Genomic DNA, 18,334 nt, shown 5'->3' on the forward strand with positions numbered 1-18,334 from the left:
CAATAAAACAGCTAACCCTAACCCTAACCCATACTTATTGTATTTGAGTGTCTCTTATTTGGTGTTTAATACTTATTTAGTGTCATTTGATTGGGTGGAGCAGCCGTCAATCTGAGTGGGTCAGTGCCACCCTGACCTTATGTAGCCTCACCACTGATGTGATGTGATGAGAGTGAAGATGAATGAAATCAGCTTTAGCTTCAGATATCAAACACATTACCTGTGATTCATCTGAAATCATTATATGTTTATTACAATCCCAAACACTCTGATTTGGTCTCACTAATGTATTAACATTTATATCAAATTAAAATTAATATAGAAAAAAGTTTAAATATAAATGTTTATCATACATTATAAAAGCATATAATTGAAAATAAATTTCTCAAATGTCATAAAAATGGTTACGTAGATTACAAATCAGGTCAGAGAGGTGGAGGGTTTAAAAGCTTAAGTGTAACACTCATATTTTTTAATAAATCATTAATTTATAATGTTTAAGTAAGAAATGTTATAATGTTTAACAGTGATGATTGTTCTCAGTGTTACTTACAGAGCCGATCTAGTTGCTGTAACCACAGGCAGCAGCTTCTGAAGAACTTCATCTGCTGTGTTTACTGTGTCACTATTTGAGTAAAAAATAAGTTAATTATTAATGCTAATAATAATATCATAAGTAAATAATGCATTACATTCCTTGCTAAATATCCTCATATATTTTTAATTAAACACTGCTTTATAAAGGACATGTGAAAACGTTTTTTAGTATCTAACTGTAGAAGCTACTAAACATATTAAGCAACACAGATTTGTTTTTTCTTTTTCTTGTCAATGTTGCAGGTCTTCATTAGTCTTCATTTACACTACAACACTTAGTGCACAGATCTATTTTCACATCAGATTTCTTTTGTCCCATCCGTTGCTATAGTTATCACTGTGTCAATCATCCTCCAGTTCCAGGATTCTCCCACATATTGATATTGGAAGCTTCTCAAACAGAAGTGAAACATCCTAGTGAGGTTGTGTCTTTCCTAGTCCAGTTCTTCTGAGGCTTGTAGACTCGAGTCCTCCTCAGCATTAAACACTAGAATGAGACGCTCTAGTAAGTGTGCATGACTACGTCACACATGTTCCAGCCCCACGATCACGCCACGAAAATACTATTAAAACTTGATTTCGGAAATAAACTTTGTATTAAAAATCTTTATATTAACTGGCTTTTTTATTAATGCAGTACAGTGAATGGCAGCCGTCTGTGTCTCCCAGTGACTTATATTATTGACACTTTAGTGTTAATATCTTCTTCCTGCTTCGCTACTGTTCGGACGCTCTTGCTTACAGCTCCATGCTTTGCTCTATTGCTTTTATATTTTATCTCCTAATTTTAACAACATCAAATCAGCACAGTGCTCAAATGACAAATCTTGGCACCAACAAACTTTTTAACTGGAAGATGGCTACAAAAAAGGGGAATTTTTATCCGACCAGCCTCCCATTGACAGCAGCCATCAGCTTACATTCCGGAGAAGGGAAAACACAGCTGCCTACATCCAAAAGGATTAGAAATAATATGCCTCCTCTGGTTGAAGAATCTGCCTGCTGCACAAACTGCCACAGACTTCTACAAAGGATTGCAGTTCTTGAAACAAAGTTACTTGCAGGACTACCAAACCAGAAGGAACACACAACAGAGCTTTGTCATGGACGTCCTCAGCACACAGTTGGTGAGTCCCATGAATCTAATGCTCCTAAACAGACCATACTGAGTGCCGTAACTGATCAACATACTAATCGATGGCACAAACAGGGAGCGAGACCCAAAGGCACTCGAGACATCAGATTGCCACGAGTATCACATATTGCAGTAGCATCCTCTACCCCAAGCACTAGCTCCCTACCACCGCCAATACATCTGGAGAACAGATTTGAAGTGTTAATGAATGTGGGTGATGAATCTCCAGACATGATGAATGTGGGTGAGGAATCCCCAAACATGATCGGACACAGATCAAATCAGCCAGCAGCTAACACCGATGCTAACTGCCGCTCAAGTTCGAGCAGACAGCGGCGCTCAGCTCATAGTGCAGCCGAGCCCAAGACTCTGATAGTGAGTGACTCTATTATCAGAAACATTAGCAGCAGGGATACAACTACATGCTTCCTTCCACAAGCAACAATTTCTGATGTAAACAGGGAACTTAAGAGCATTCTGATGAAATATAAGACTGCAAATCGACTAATCATCCATGTGGGGAAGAATGATATTCGGAAGGAGCAGTCAGAACTCCTTAAAAGGGATTTCAATTAACTTTTTGAAATGCTTAGAAGACTGATTAAAAGTTCAGTTGGTCATCAGTGGACCACTCCCAGCAAGAGGAACAAATTTTTGATTTTCACGGCTGCTTGGGCTTAACACATGGCTGCAAAAAACCTGCAACTTAAAGGGACTGAATTTCATCGACAACTTCAATCTTTTCTGGAGCCAGAGACAATTGTTCACACATGATGGCCTGCACCCAAACAAACTGGGCTCAAGAGTGCTAAAGGACAATATCCACTTCTCCCTCCATCATCCTTCAGCAGTGTGTGCAAATCCACTCAACCTGAATGACACAAACACACCTGGACAGAGCACAACTAACCACAGGACTTCATTTCAGCACCTGAATGGACATGCAGTTGACACATTCCACAAGGTCAATGATAACACCATGCAGCCACAACAACCACTGCTCACGGACACAATCCCGACTGAGCCCTGCCCACAGAGCTCAGCGATAGACAGTGACATGTTAGAACTGCTCCAAGATTCAGCACCCAAGGATGACTTTTGGGAAAACAGCCAGGGAAGCCAGGACAACATATTACAGCCTCCGGCAACACCAGAGAACTGGTGTATGCTGGAACCAAACTCTCCCACTCTTTTGCTGTGAGCCCCCAGATATCAACAAAAAAGCGGCAAGCCCCACAACCACCAAAGCCTGTGGGCCCAGCTCGCCTTCTCCCTCCTCCTGTGAGAGCACTTCGGCCTCTGCCACAATGCCTGTGCCCACACCCTCCTCCATCTCTTCTAGGTGAACCAAAAACAACTGATAACAGCTCTCAATGATGTATGTTGGGTCCCCGCTATGATAACAGTGACTTTGTCAAATGTTTACAGAACAAGCGGGAACCCAATGTGCCTGTTGCTTTCTCTATTTCTGTTTTATTACGTGATAGAAAGCCTAAGGCCTTCTCAAACCGTTTGGCCATTTAATCTGCTGCCTATTTCGTGTCAAACTAAGATTACTGTAGAGACAGAAAGTAAGACTGTTAAGTTAGCACTTTTAAACATCTGCTCACTTAAAAATAAATCACTTCTAGTCAATGACTTAATAACGACAAACAACCTAGATTTTATGCTTCTAAATGATACATGGATAGAAGACAGTTGCAGTTTCGAATATTTGGGTATTGTGTTAAAAGGTACTCCTCACATTTTACTTATAGTTATTTACAGGCCTCCAAAATACTCTCCAGCCTTTGTGGAGGACTTAACAAAACTGTTATCAGCAATTTCCTCAGAGTTTGACTGTTTTGCTATTACTGGGGACGTTAACATCGACATAGAAAATTCAGAATCCAATATGGCAAAAGAAATCCTAACAGTTTTGAATACTTTTGATCTGACTCAGCATGTACATGGACCCACACACAATCGTGTACTCTAGATTTCATTATCAGTAAGGGTCTAAACATTTCATTCATTGTCATTAAGGATGTAGCGCTATCTGATCATTTCTGTATTTTCTTTGATATATTGATCTCTCCTACTGTTGAAGCTAGATCTATCTCAGTCAAAAAGCGATGCTTAAATGAGAATACTAGTGCACTGTTTATGAAAGCTATATCTTTAACACCAAGCATATCTGCAGACTCTGTTGATTTTCTTCTTGATTCTTTTAACTCAAAAGTACAGAATGTTATTGATAACATTGCTCCTGTGAAAGTCAGGAAGAAAAGTGGCAGACAAAGGCACCTTGGAGAAACTCAACAGCAGTGCAAAATATGAAAAGACAATGCAGAAAAGCTGAGCACATGTGGCGAAAGACAAAACTTGAAATCCACTATAACATCTATAAAGATATCCTTCATGCTTTCAATGTGGAACTAGGCAAAGCTAGACAGACCTTCTTCTCAAATATTATAATATTATAAACAGAAACTTAAACAACACCCGCACTCTTTTTGCTACTGTAGAGAAACTAACAACCCCGGGTATCGGTGACCATAAGTCTGAGTGGACATCCATGACATGCGGAGTCCCTCAAGGTTCAATACTTGCACCCCTCCTGTTCAACCTATATATGCTGCCACTGAGCCAAATAATGAGAAAGAACCAAATTGCATATCACAGCTAAGCAGATGACTCCCAGATTTACCTAGCCCTATCACCTAATGACTACAGCCCCATTGACTCCCTGTGCCAATGCATTGATCAAATTAAAAACTGGATGTGCCTAAAATTCCTTCAGTTAAACAAAGAGAAAACTGAAGTCATTGCATTTGGAAACAAAGATGAAGTTATCAAAGTGAACACATACCTTAACTCTAGGGGTCAAACAACTAAAAATCAATCTTGGTGTGATTTTGGAGTCAGACCTGAGTTTCAGTAGCCATGTAAAGACAATAACTAAATCAGCATATTATCATCTCAAAAATATTGCAAGAATTAGATGCTTTGTCTCCGGTCAAGACTTAGAGAAACTTGTTCATGCTTTCATCACCAGCAGTGTGGATTATTGTAATGGGCTCCTCACTGGTCTTCCCAAAAAGACCATAAGACAGCTGCAACTCGTACAAAACACTGCTGCCAGGATTCTGAGCAGAACCAGAAAATATGAACACATCACACCAGTCCTCAGGTCCTTGCACTGGCTTCCAGTTGCATTTACAATTGATTTTAAAGTACTGTTACTTGTTTATAAATCACTAAATGGCCTAGGACCTCAATACATTGTCAGACATTCTCACAACATATAAACCTAACAGATCACTCAGATCATCAGGATCAAGTCACTTAGTAATATCAAGGGTTCACTCAAAGCAAGGAGAGTCTGTTTTTAGCTGTTATGCCAGCTGCAGCTGAAACCAGCTTCCAGAAGAGATCAGGTGTGCTCCAACAGTAGCCACATTCAAATCCAGACTCAAATCTTTTTATCTATGCATTTGCTGATTGAGCACTGTGCTATGTCCGAACTGTTTGCATTTTATTTTATAAGTATTATCTTTTTATTCTTTTAATTCCTTTTCCTGTTTTCATTTTATTTATTTTTAATGCATTTTATATCTTTTATGTATCATTTTTTATTTCTGACTTTTAATGCATTTTAAATATTGCTGTCTGGTTGAAAGAGCTGGAAGAATTAAGAAGAAAGCATTTGTGATTAGTTAAAATTTGGTAAATTTGGATAAGGGGACAAACCATGATGGTTGGGTTGTCTGACTCTGTGGTACATGGAAGGGGATTCTAAGGGGAATTATGATCACTTGCAAATGCAACGTGATTAACACATTCCGGAAATCAAAACACGTTGGTTGGGGCACTTTCCAAAGGGGAAGTTTCCAAGAGGGAAATTTGAGCTGTGGTGCATGGTTACGATATTTTTGGATTACAGTCAGGACACTTTCCAAAGGGGAAATTTGAACTGTGTTGCATAGTTAAGATATCTCCGGAAGGGGGATTGGGGCTGTGTGGTGTGGTTTGAGCTGTCTTGGCAAAAGGGGAGATTGAAGCTTTGTGTATAAGTTCAAAGTGCCTTAACAGGTAGAGCTAGGCAGCGGTCTTGACGTGTGAGGAAGATCCATTTAGATACGCTCTGATGGATAGATCCATTTAGATCTGCTCTGATGGAAAACAAACAACAACAAAAAAACTCCCTGAAACTTCCTAGCTCTTCCATCCAGATAGCAGAATTCTCTGTTTTTTACTGTTATTTCTATTTCTTATGTGTTCCTTTCTTATTATTATGTATTTGGTTCTTCTTTACGTAAAGCACTTTGAATTACCATTGTGTATGAAATGTGCTATACAAATAAAATTGCCTTGCCTTGCCTTGCCTAGTGATTAATCAGTTTTCCATCAGTTCTTTTTTGTGAATTGGAATGTGTGACTGAAGGACACGAAGGATACACTTGACACATCCTTCAAAATGAGCTGAATCAAGGACATGAAACTAAATCTGCCTTCAAAGGATCCTTCAAACTGAGACGGTCTTCAGAGACGCTTGATGACGTGGCAGTCGGGATATGCAGCCTTACTAGGACACAGCCTCCGTTTGAGAAGCATCCGCAAATTATGTACAATATCCCAGAAATCAATCTGTGCCCCGTGATTTAAACACCTCTGATCTCTTTGTTTATCTTTGTTCATAATGTTTTAGACTGTAATGATTGAACTCAGTGTTACTTACTGATCATTATCAGCTCCAATTAATCTGTTCAGGTTAAACTGACGCATTGTCTCCTCTGAGGTCAACAACACAAAAACTAAGGCTGACCACTGAGATGAGGAGAGTTTCATTTTACGTAATCCTCTAGAGCTTATCTGAGGTTTAGCTTCGTTCACTAGTGAAAGATCACCCAGTTCATTCAGACAGTGAAACAGATTGATGAATTTATCTGGAGAGGGATTCTCATTGATCTTTTCTTTAATATAGTCAACTGTTTTCTCATTGTTGTTAGAGCTGTTTCCTGTCTGTGTCTTTAGTTCTTGTAAGAGACTCTGATTAGACTCCACTGACAGACCCAGAAGGAAACGAAGGAAAAGGTCCAGATGCCCATTTTTACTGTCTAAAGCCTCATCCACAGCTCTCTGATGGAGATCAGATAGTGAAACTTTGTCTTCATTAGTTGGTTTGGTAATCTGGACAAACACATTGATGTTCTTGTTTATAAAGGAGAGATGCACATATAGAGCTGCTAGATGTTCCTGAATGCTCAGATGAACAAAGCAGAAGACTTTCCCCTGATACAAGCCCAACTCCTCTCTGAAGATCTGAGTGCACAATCCTGAGTACACTGATGCTTCTGTCACATCAATGCCACACTCTCTCAGGTCTTCCTCATAGAAGATCAGGTTTCCTTTCATAAGCTGCCGATATGCCAGTTTCCCCAGTTTGACAAACATGTCTTCATCTTTCACTTTCTTCTCATAGTCCTTCTCATGTTTGATGTTGGTCTGAAGAATCAGGAAGTGTGTGTACATTTGAGTGAGAGTCTTGGGAATCTCTCCTCTCTCTGCTTCACTCAACATCTTCTCTAGAACAGTGGCTGAGATCCAGCAGAACACTGGGATGTGACACATAATAAAGAGGCTCCTTGATGACTTCAGGTGTGAGATGATCCTGTCGGCCAGACTCTGATCACTGATTCTCTTCCTGAAGTATTCCTTCTTCTGTGGCTCACTGAAGCCTCGTACCTCTGTCACTCGATGGACACACTCAGAGGGGATGAGATCAGCTGCTGCTGGTCTGGAGGTGATCCAGATGAGAGCAGAGGGAAGCAGATTCCCCACAATGAGGTTCGTCAGCAACTCGTCCACTGAGGCTGATTCAGTCACATCACACAACCTCACATCGCTCTGAAAATCCAGAGACAGACGACACTCATCCAGACCATCAAAGATGAATGAAACTTTATACTTATCACTGCATATTTCCATTTCTTTTGTTTCAGGGAAAAAGACATGAAGAAGATCTGAAAGACTGAGTGTTTTGTCTTTCATCCAGTTGAGCTCTCTGAAAGGAAGTGGAAATATGAGCTGGATGTCCTGATTCTCTTTCCCTTCAGCCCAGTCCAGGATGAACTTCTGCACAGAGACTGTTTTCCAATGCCAGCGACTCCCTTTGTCAGCACAGTTCTGATGTGTTTGTCTTGTCCAGGTAAAGGTCTAAAGATGTCACTGCATTTGATCGGTGTGTCCTCTGTTTCTGCTCTCCTGGACTGTGTCTCAATCTGTCTCACCTCATGCTCATTACTGATCTCTCCACTTTCACTCTCTGTGATGTAGAGCTCTGTGTAGACCTCATTCAGGAGTGTTGGGTTTCCCTGCTTTGATATTCCCTCATACAAACACTCAAACTTCTTCCTCAGATTTGATCTCAATGTGTTGAGGACTTCAGCAGGTTTAGAATCATGGCTGTAAAATTAAATATCACATTATTACACAAGTTAATGTAAAGTAAACAGCCATAAATCACAAAAAATGATTTTTTTTTTTTTTTTTTTTTGTTTGCTCTATTATGGGACACAGAACATCATTAGGTTTCTGAAATATTTCAATTATTAATCATGTGTTTGAGTGATGTGTGATGTGATGCAGCACCTAAAATTAAACAACAATAAAAGTCTCAAATTTTACCTGAAACCAGGATTCATGCTCTCATTAAAGTCTTGTGGTTGAATCACAGGCGTGAACACAGTTTTGTTTTTAACTGGTCTGGATTGAAGATTTGACCTTAAATCAGAATGAAGAGGGTGAAGAATCAGACACACTGATAATGATGTAATTGTGTCATTAACTGAGTAACAGACCAACAGCTTTTACAGTGTGTGAATGTGTTACAGTTTTTCTCAATTGATTTGGCACATTTTTTGAAACAAAAAAGTACAGAGTTAGTTACAAACTAGATAGCAGTTCCTGAGCCTCTAGTGTGGACTTTACGTTTCAATTTAAGTAAGAACTTATGAATGGCTGGAGCGACCCTTCCCAAGAAACTAACTGTTCAGAGATCTAAACTTATTGTTTTGAGAACAAATGGACCCATTCGAGAATTGAGTCAAAGCGATCGAGAAAAATGAACAATACAATATACAGAGCTTTGCACAAGGGAGCAATGATAATCATTAATAGACTGAAACTTGCAGGATTTGAACTTAGTAATTTTGGTTCAAATCCAAATCATTAAATGGTTGTATATTAATAATTTCACAAAAATCAAATACTATAAGCATAACTTTTGTATAAATGATATACCTGAGATCAGGCCGTTTGTCTCCACTCTTTAACTCTGGTGGGTTCTCCATAGAGCAGTTACTCTTCATAGACACACAGCTGGACTCTGGGTTTGAGCTCTTCTGCTGGACTGAACTGGTTTTAAAACTAAGAAAAATAAAGAAAGCATACAGACTTATAGATATATGTTGTACACTTTTACTGGAATCTTCTGTCTTAGGAAAGACCAGGGAGTGTTGCAACACTTTGCTTTAATGTCTGTAACTCAGTGTTTTGCCTCAAACTTCGATTACAATATTATTCCCATATTTATCTGCTACAAATTATACATGGATTGAAATCTACTATGTGTCCCTAAACTGGATAAATTAGTGTCAACTGCAAAGAATGCTGTTCTTAAAAGCCTCTCCCCACTCCCGGGGTAAGTTGTAACAGTATAGAAGACTGTGTAAACTGTGTGCAGTAATTAATTGTAGTTTTCAAACTTTTTTATATATAATTTTGTGTCCCTACCCTACCCCACTCCCACTTTAAATCAAAACTGTTAATATTAGGAATTCAAAACAAACAAATTGAAAACAACTATAGAATTATAAAATGTCAACTGTGATCACATAACTCTTTTCAATGGCACAATGGAAGAAGGTGGCTCAACTTTAAGAGACCAATGTTTTATTGACCTTTAAAGATGGTGCAGAGAGCAAGTGCTTGTGTTATCATTTCATCTGCGTCCATTGCAAATCATGCCGTTTTTACTTCCTTTTCAGCCTAAGTTTTTCCAGGTCAGTACGTCTACCTTGGGTTGTTTCATCAAGTGTATAGTGTAAATTATATCGGATATGAGTCCCTTTTAAAAGATGATGTAAGCTGGTCGTCAACAAATCGGATACAGTCAACAAATCGTAATTGGGCATCAAGAGTAAATACGGTCTAATAGTTTAAACTGAAACACATTATGACAGCAGTAAAGGAGAGGGAAAGGAACGTGCGCTGGATTTATAACATAAGACAAAACCAGAGCATCACTACAAAACAGAATGCGGCACAATAATAATTTTATCTCGATTATCATGTTTTCATAATCAGTGAAAACCTAAATCGAAAATAAAATGATTAATTGCAGAGCTCTAACCCCAAACGTGTGTGCGTGTGTGTGTGTGTGTGTGTGTGTGTGTGTGTGTTAGTCACTCAAACAGTTACAACAAATTTATATTTTCCCATATTGAAAGTAGTTTTATAACACTCGCCATCTGGTCATACATGATATTTCTATTTGTCCTCTTTTTGAAGATGTAAGACTAATGCAGATATTTAAACAAGATAACATGCGGATTCAGATGATACCAGGTCTGTCATTTAACATCGACTCAAATCGAAAGTTCTTCTTGTTGACCAGTTGTAGCTTTGAAAGCCAGAGCGAGGAGCTTGTTGTGGCATTGAGTTCTTGCAGGTGTTCTGGACTGTTTGGTGCCACAAGTAGCTTTTGTTAGAGTTTACGTATTTTCATGAGTTCATACTTGCATATAATCAGATAGAGTAAAGGTTATGTGCTCTGAGCTCTGAATTTGGCCCGAACCCTGAGTGCTCCCATTTTGGGATAGGAATAGTTAGGAGTGAGGAAATGCGGTGGAGGATTCTGGAAACTGGGGTGGGACAGAGGTAATTCTGCTGAATATATACCTTCTGTCGCGCTAATTGAAGTGATTAACTGAACATGTTCCTCCTTTGTTAATAAAACATCATTAATTTGTTCTCTCTGGCGACTCAAGAATTGCACTTCCTTATTTAACAGATACTGGGCCTCATTTATCAATCTAACGTAAAAATTAGCGCAGATCAGAGTGCAGAAATCCTCTTACGACAGGGTTCACGTGTGATTCATGAAACATTCGCGTGCTGCCAATCACATCGAGCGACTGATCGTACGTTGATGCTTGTGGCGGCGGAAAACAATCCTCATTTAAATATCATGGCCCAAATGTTAGAAGCTACGCCCTACAGTTTACGACACAGAGAAACGTAACCCGGCCATGAAAAGGAAGTAATCTCATGAAAGAGAAATTTATTTTACTCTAAAAACACCTCTAAACCTCATAATTGCAAACAATAAAATTAATTTATATTAAATGAAAATCCCGGTAAATAAAACTAAATTCTGACAAACATTATTACCACACAAACTTGGTTATTTTAGTACCCCTCCTCACTTCACAGAAAATTATTTAAAAAATTTAATTTACTTTATTCAGAACAGAACAAGAATGAAAAATAAATAGCTATAATATATAATATATATTAAATTATAAATTAAAACCCAAATTAGGCTATAGTGGCATTCATTATAAAGCAGAAATTATTTTTTTTAAAGCAAATCTGAATTGGGCTCACATAGCCTACCTCTCTCATTTGGGAAGAATCCAAATGTTTCCATATTCGTGATGTAACATTTATTTGTCTACTGTTCATTATGTAAAAAAGGCTTTGTTTTTCACTCTTGTTTCAATATCCACATAAACTGAGATTTGATCGTAGCCATCACTCACGTTCATATTGATAAAGCCAAATTTTGCGTGTAAAATGCAAAGTACTCACTTTTCTGACCAGACACTGTGTCGCTTTCAGCAAACTGGTTTTCTGAACCAGCAGTTAGAAACTTTTACATCTACTGCATTATATAAAGAGGGCTAAAAATCTCAGCTTATATTAACTTGATGTCATTGCTAGTATTAGACTGACTGACTTTGATCAAACCTGCTTATAATTCATAAATCTAATACTATAAGCACATCTTTTATTGAAATGTTATTCTGAGTACCTGAGATCAGGCCGTTTGTCTCCACTCTTAAATGTTAGTGGGTTCTCCATAGACCAGTCACTCTTCACAGACACACAGCTGGACTCTGGGTTTGATCTCTTCTGCTGGACTGAACTGAAACAGAGAACACATTCAGTTTAATCCTGATCCAATATGATCAGAGCCATTAAGTCTCTTGTGTGGAGTTTACACCGTGTTATTACATGTTCATTTTAGTTTTAAAACAGTCAAATAAAGCATACAGACCTACACACTTATAAAACTTCAGTATGTTGTGCAGTTTTACTGGAAACTTTTGTTTTACTTCATTACATAAATGTGGACGAAAATCTCCATTACCAACAACCTCCATGACATTTCCTGATGTCACTCACCGTCTGTTTAATAAATGTTGAACCTGTGATACTTTGCCAGACATGAGGTTTTTGGACAGAGGCGGCTGGACATCCCTGTGCCCCGCTCCAGACACGATTTTAAAAGAGTAAGACCATCCCCGGGACGTGAATTCATTTACCTGAGAAATATAAATGCCCCCCAGTTCGTGTGTCCTGCCATCCGGCCTGGTTAAAATTTGTCTCAAGTCTGGCCCACACTAAAAGATTCATAAAATTAGGGCTGACCCCTAATAGTCAACGAGAAGAGCCTTAGACAACCAAAATTTTATTAGTTGGTTAATCGCAGAAAAACAAACTTCACAGAAAGTGAAAAAGTCACACAGTCCATGATGGACAGATTTTAACACGGCTGAAATTACAGCATGTCGGAAAGGAAATCTAAATGTTCGCCTATCATCGACCTCAAATATGGCTTTTCACTGAAACCATGTTAGTAGTAGCAACTTGACATGGCCGCTCGCTCTAACTTTATCCTGATACGTGTGCTACATTATTTGGCACATATTCAAGTGTTTGTGCGGAGTGTGGAAGATGAAGAGAAGTGCGCTTCCTGCATGACAGATAACTCAACATGGAGGAAACAAACACTTGCATTTAACTTAACATACTCCCTCATTTTTGGTCACACAGATAAGAGCAATACATCATTTGACAACGTAAAGGGACTAATTTTATTTGTGTACACTCACAATAACAACAAAACGTTGTGCTTTTGTAAAATAATAAAAAAATAAATCAAAACTTTTACATTTTACAAAAGTTTACATGCGCTTGATTCTTCATACTGAGCTTAGTACGTTTTTTTAGACACAAGTCTAATTTTTTTTGTGATCAGTATTCACTAAGTTTACAGTTCATCTTTTGTTGCTTCCAAAGGGCAGTACTAAATGAAAAAATATGTTCTTTAAACAAAATAAGAAAAGCTTGCACATCCTTTTCAAAAGTTTTCACCCCCCGACTCTTAATGCATCGTGTTTCCTTCTGGAGCATCAGTGAATGTTTGAACCTGTTTTAATAGTTGAGTTTGAGTCCCTCAGTTGTCCTCAGTGTGAAAAGATGAATCTCAAAATCATACAGTCATTGTTGTAAAGGGTTCAAATATGAAAAAAAATGTTGGAAAACTGAAGAATCTGCAGGATCTGGAGGATTTTTCTGAAGAACAGAGCTCAGTTTAACTGCTCAGAACAAACAAGAGACTCATTAGCAACCATCACAAAACACAAAAACAGTCGTGGATCATCAGGTAACCACACACAGTATTGAGAATCAACGGTATGTAATTTTTTTTAACAGGGTCATTTTAATAAATTCAGCTATTTTTTGACTCATGGACTTTATGTAAACATCCGAGTCCGAGTAAAAATGCATCTGAGTCTGTGACAAATGCAAGTCCGAGCCCGATAACCCAGACACTAAAACCTTCCCTATCGGGTGTGTCTCATACATCCTGAAAAGTGAAGCTGCGGGCTCTTTGATCGCCCCCTGGAGGCTGGATGCAGTACAGGTCATAAACCCCGCCCACTCAATGCAGACGAATGAGACTTAAGTTAAAACATAAAAATAAATTATGCTTCAAATAAAATTTTCCGAAAGATGGTTTTGGTCATTAAAGGTAGTTGTTATCACGCTGATTTATATTCAATTGTTCGTTTTTGTGATAAGTTTGATTTTAGCTAGCAATTTGGTGCTATAGGAACAGGGCGTGTCATTGTGATTTACAGTTGATTGACAGCTTGTCTGAGGACTGTCGGAGCTTCGAGGGGAGACTGAAGATAAATAAATAACTATTAATTTTCAATTTCTGTGTTATTTCATACCAACAAAATGAGCTGTTCAGCAGTAAACTGTACTAACTGACCTACAGGATCTGACGGATCACTGAACTTTTCTCGGTAATGTTAAATGTGGGCTTTATAAGCCAATTAATAAATGTTATTAGTTAAGATATCACGCCTAACGTTCAGTATGACGGGAAAAAGCAGGTGATCGTTATCTGGCAGTTACTAATTATTTTTATGTGTATAAAATAATAATTAGCAGGATAAAACTAATGATAGCCTACTCTGATAAATTATAGAGCACTGTCTACAACAATCGATCTCCTGTAACGTTAGTTTAACCCTTTATTCAAAATGGCAAGACCGTTTCTGAACGTTTTTAGAGTTGTTTCTAGTGGCATATTATATTGAGTGTATCAACTGAATTTGCTGTTTCAAAAATATTATTGCTCTAGAAACAGAATAGCCTATTATTTTACAGGTAGATTTTTAAATTGTGTATAATTTATATAGTCTATTTAAAATACATGAATGATGATGCAGCCATCTGGGCGGAAGTTTGATACTGCGACTCTGCCTCTGGGCTCCACTGACGAGTCTTTCTGTGCATGCCCAGGCTCCAAACTTTTTTTTTTTGACATTTTTGCGTAACATGTCAGCGCCCATCGGCGTCCGTTTTGGCTTCAGTTCAATACAATGGAAGGAAGCGGCGTCGCGGCGTCCATCTTTTTTTACAGTCTACGTTCCCTATATTCTAATACAAAAATCTAATACTATAAGCACATCTTTTATTGAAATTATATACCTGAGATCAGGCCGTTTGTCTCCACTCTTAAACGTTAGTGGGTTCTCCATAGACCAGCTACTCTTCACAGACACACAGCTGGACTCTGGGTTTGATCTCTTCTGCTGGACTGAACTGAAACCGAGAACACATTCAGTTTAATCCTGATCCAATATGATCAGAGCCATTAAGTCTCTTGTGTGGAGTTTACACCGTGTTATTACATGTTCATTTTAGTTTGAAAACAGTCAAATAAAAAAAGCATACAGACCTACACTCTTATAAAGCTGCAGTATGTTGTGCAGTTTTACTGGAAACTTGAAAGTCTTACTTCATTACATAAATGTGGACGAAAATCTCCATTACCAACAATCTCCATGACATTTCCTGATGTCACTGACCGTCTGTTTAATAAATGTTGATTCTGTGATACTTTGCCAGACATGAGTGTCACAGACACGTCAGGTTCCACCTCCCTCCAATACCCACGCACTCAATCACCGGAGTACTAATCACCGCCACCTGCACATCATCAGCACAGCAATCACCTCCAGCTTAAAAACCCCACACTCACACACAGTCACTGTCCGGTCTGGTTTGTACCACAAACTACATGTGTACTTACCTCAAGGACTCCTTCTTGCTACTTACCTGTCTCCAACGTCTCCAACGTCTCCAACGTCTCCAACGTCTCCAGTGTCTCCAGTATTCCTCGAGTGCTTCTCCAACTGTGTGTGTGTTCCTTGTCTCCAGTCTCCAGCGTGTTCATCCCAGCTCTTCCTACAATCAACAAAAGGACAGTATCATTCTTCTATCAACACTTCAAGTTTCAGTAATTGCCATATACTTACCCTATTCTCTGCTGATATCAATAAAAACACTTAACTTGCTTTTACATCTGCCTCCGAGCCGTCTCTGTCATAACAGAAGACCGGACCATACCAACTGGATATCAGCATGAGTTCACAGGACCCATTTCAAGAGCTTGTTGACGCTTTGCGCCGAACACTCACTCCACAACCACCGTCACCGTCACCATCACCTGCTGCCGCTTCCGCATCCACTTTTTCCACTCCTCCACCGGTGATACACGCCAGTCCCATGGCCAAACCGGCGCCCTACTCTGGATCGGCGGAGGATTGCAGCGGATTCCTCTTGCAATGTGAGTTGGTCCTGGAGATGCAACCGCATCTCTACCCCACGGATACGGACAAAATAGCGTTTATCATCTCCCAACTGCAAGGTAAAGCTCTCCAATGGGCCGACTCTCTCTGGACCCAAAAAGGCTCCGTGGTCAAGTTATACTCCTCCTTCATCGACCATTTCCGTGAAGTCTTTGGAAAACCCCTGGCTGATTCATCTATTGGTGAGAAACTCTATAATTTAAAACAAGGATCAAAATAAAATATGTGACTGATTATGCCTTGCAGTTCAGAACGCTAGCCACTAGCAGTGGATGGAATGAACAAGCTCTCATCACCTCGTTTCGTCAGGGGTTGGAACCCAGAGTGCGGTTGCATCTCGCTGCATACGAGGACTCCATCGGCCTTGAACGCTTCATCCAACTCGCCATCCACGTAGGCTCTCGTATGCAGTCGTGTCTCGATGAGCACCAGGGCCAGCCACTTCCCAACATCTATCTCCGTCGATCCGAACCCGTCAGCTCCCCAGAACCAGCCAGCGAGCCCATGCAAGTGGATAATTCCCGTCTATCACCCTCTGAACGTCAAAGAAGGCTGACCCTGAATCTATGTCTTTATTGTGGATCTCCTGGGCATGTAATCTCCGCATGCCCAATTCGTCCTCCTCGACCCATGGTGAGTGCCATCATTCCCTCCATTAAGATGAAACCACTCACTACTATTGTAAACCTTACTGCTGTTGATGTATCTGTTCCAGTGGTGGTGCTCCTCGATTCAGGGTCAGCAGGAAACTTCATCTCAGGCTCCCTCTGTCGACAACTCAAGCTCAAAACCTCGCCCTCTCCGACTATCTACCAAGTCCATTCGATCATGGGCAAACCCCTGAGCCGCAAGAGGATCAGCCGTCGTGTGGGACCCCTTCAACTCCGTGTGGGTATTCTACACGTCGAGGACATCCATCTGCTGGTTCTGGAGGATTCCACCGCTGACGTGGTTCTAGGGCGCCCGTGGCTCAAACAACACAGCCCCACCATCTCCTGGCGCACAGGTGAGATCCTGAAGTGGGGCGAACACTGCTTCTCCAATTGCTTCTCCGAGTTTCCAGTTCCCAAGTCTCCACGTTCCAAGAAGATCTCCGTCTGCACCACTTCCATTGAAAGCCCCATAGAGAAACGCTCCACTGACATCCCATCCTGTTACGCCCCCTTCAGTGACGTCTTTTGCCAGCAACGAGCCTCCAAACTACCTCCACACCGGCCATGGGACTGTGCCATAGATCTGTTACCGGGTGAGCCAGTGCCTAGGGGAAGGATCTACCCCCTGTCAGTGCCGGAGGAGAAGGCCATGGAAGAATACATCAAAGAGGCCCTTAACCAAGGATATATCCGCCCGTCTACTTCCCCTGCTGCTTCAAGTTTCTTCTTCGTGGCAAAAAAGGACGGAGGCTTGCGGCCCTGCATTGATTATCGTTCCCTAAACAAGATTACAGTTAAATTCCGGTATCCACTTCCCTCGTCCCAGCGGCCCTGGAACATCTCCGTGGTGCCACTGTGTTCACTAAGCTGGACCTCCGCAGCGCGTACAACCTCATCCGGATACGCGAGGGGGACGAGTGGAAGACCACTTTCGTCACGCCCACCGGCCATTATGAATATTTGGTCATGCCCTATGGACTTGTCAACACCCCCTCCGTATTCCAGGATTTCATTCCTGAGGTGCTCCGGGAGTTCCTCCACAAGTTTGTACTGGTGTACATAGATGACATCCTGATATACTCCCGGAGCCTGGCCGAACATCGCCACCACGTTGCGGAGGTCCTCCAACGCTTACGGCAATTCCACCTATTCCTCAAGGCAGAAAAGTGCTCCTTTCACCAACCCTCAGTCCATTTCCTGGGATACTTCATTGATCACAGTGGCATCCGGATGGACGAGGGGAAGGTAGAAGCCATCAAGTCCTGGCCCATTCCCACAACCATCAAAGAACTCCAACGCTTCCTAGGTTTCGCCAATTTCTACCGCCGCTTCATCAAAAATTACAGTTCCATCGTCCATCCACTCACCAACCTCCTCCGTCACCAGCCTAAGTCTCTGTCCTGGTCCGAAGATGCCACCAACCCTCAAGAAAGCCTTCACCACCGCTCCCCTCCTCGTCCACCCGAACCCTGACCTGCCCTTTGTCGTGGAGGTGGACGCTTCCACCACAGGAGTGGGAGCGGTACTTTCACAGCAGCTGGGGAACCCAAGTAGACTCCATCCATGCGCCGCCTTCTCCCGCAAACTCAACCCGGCGGAGGTCACCTACGACATCGGTGACCGTGAACTCCTGGCCGTCAAGCTTGCTCTGGAGGAATGGAGGCATTGGTTGGAGGGAGCCAACCATCCGTTTCAAGTACTCACCGACCATAAAAACTTGGAATACCTCA

General features: G+C 40.7%; 1 protein-coding gene across 5 annotated transcripts in view; it reads right to left on the bottom strand.

Moving 5' to 3' along the window:
- The window catches only part of LOC125252132 (protein NLRC3-like), a 236,639-nt gene that overhangs the window by 201,507 nt on the left and 16,798 nt on the right, over positions 1-18,334 (bottom strand). For 2 of the 5 annotated variants that reach the window (XM_048165179.1, XM_048165178.1), the window contains 4 exons: positions 14,789-14,902; positions 11,811-11,924; positions 9,017-9,142; positions 8,402-8,497 (listed from right to left, as the gene is read on the bottom strand). In XM_048165179.1, coding sequence (XP_048021136.1) covers positions 8,402-8,497; positions 9,017-9,142; positions 11,811-11,924; positions 14,789-14,902 — 450 coding nt within the window. The remainder of the gene's footprint in view (positions 1-8,401; positions 8,498-9,016; positions 9,143-11,810; positions 11,925-14,788; positions 14,903-18,334) is intronic. The other 3 variants (XM_048165181.1, XM_048165183.1, XM_048165189.1) reach the window with 3 other exon arrangements.

Source organism: Megalobrama amblycephala, linkage group LG18, assembly GCF_018812025.1.
Source record: "Megalobrama amblycephala isolate DHTTF-2021 linkage group LG18, ASM1881202v1, whole genome shotgun sequence".
In the NCBI taxonomy this organism is placed as follows: Eukaryota; Metazoa; Chordata; class Actinopteri; order Cypriniformes; family Xenocyprididae; genus Megalobrama; species Megalobrama amblycephala.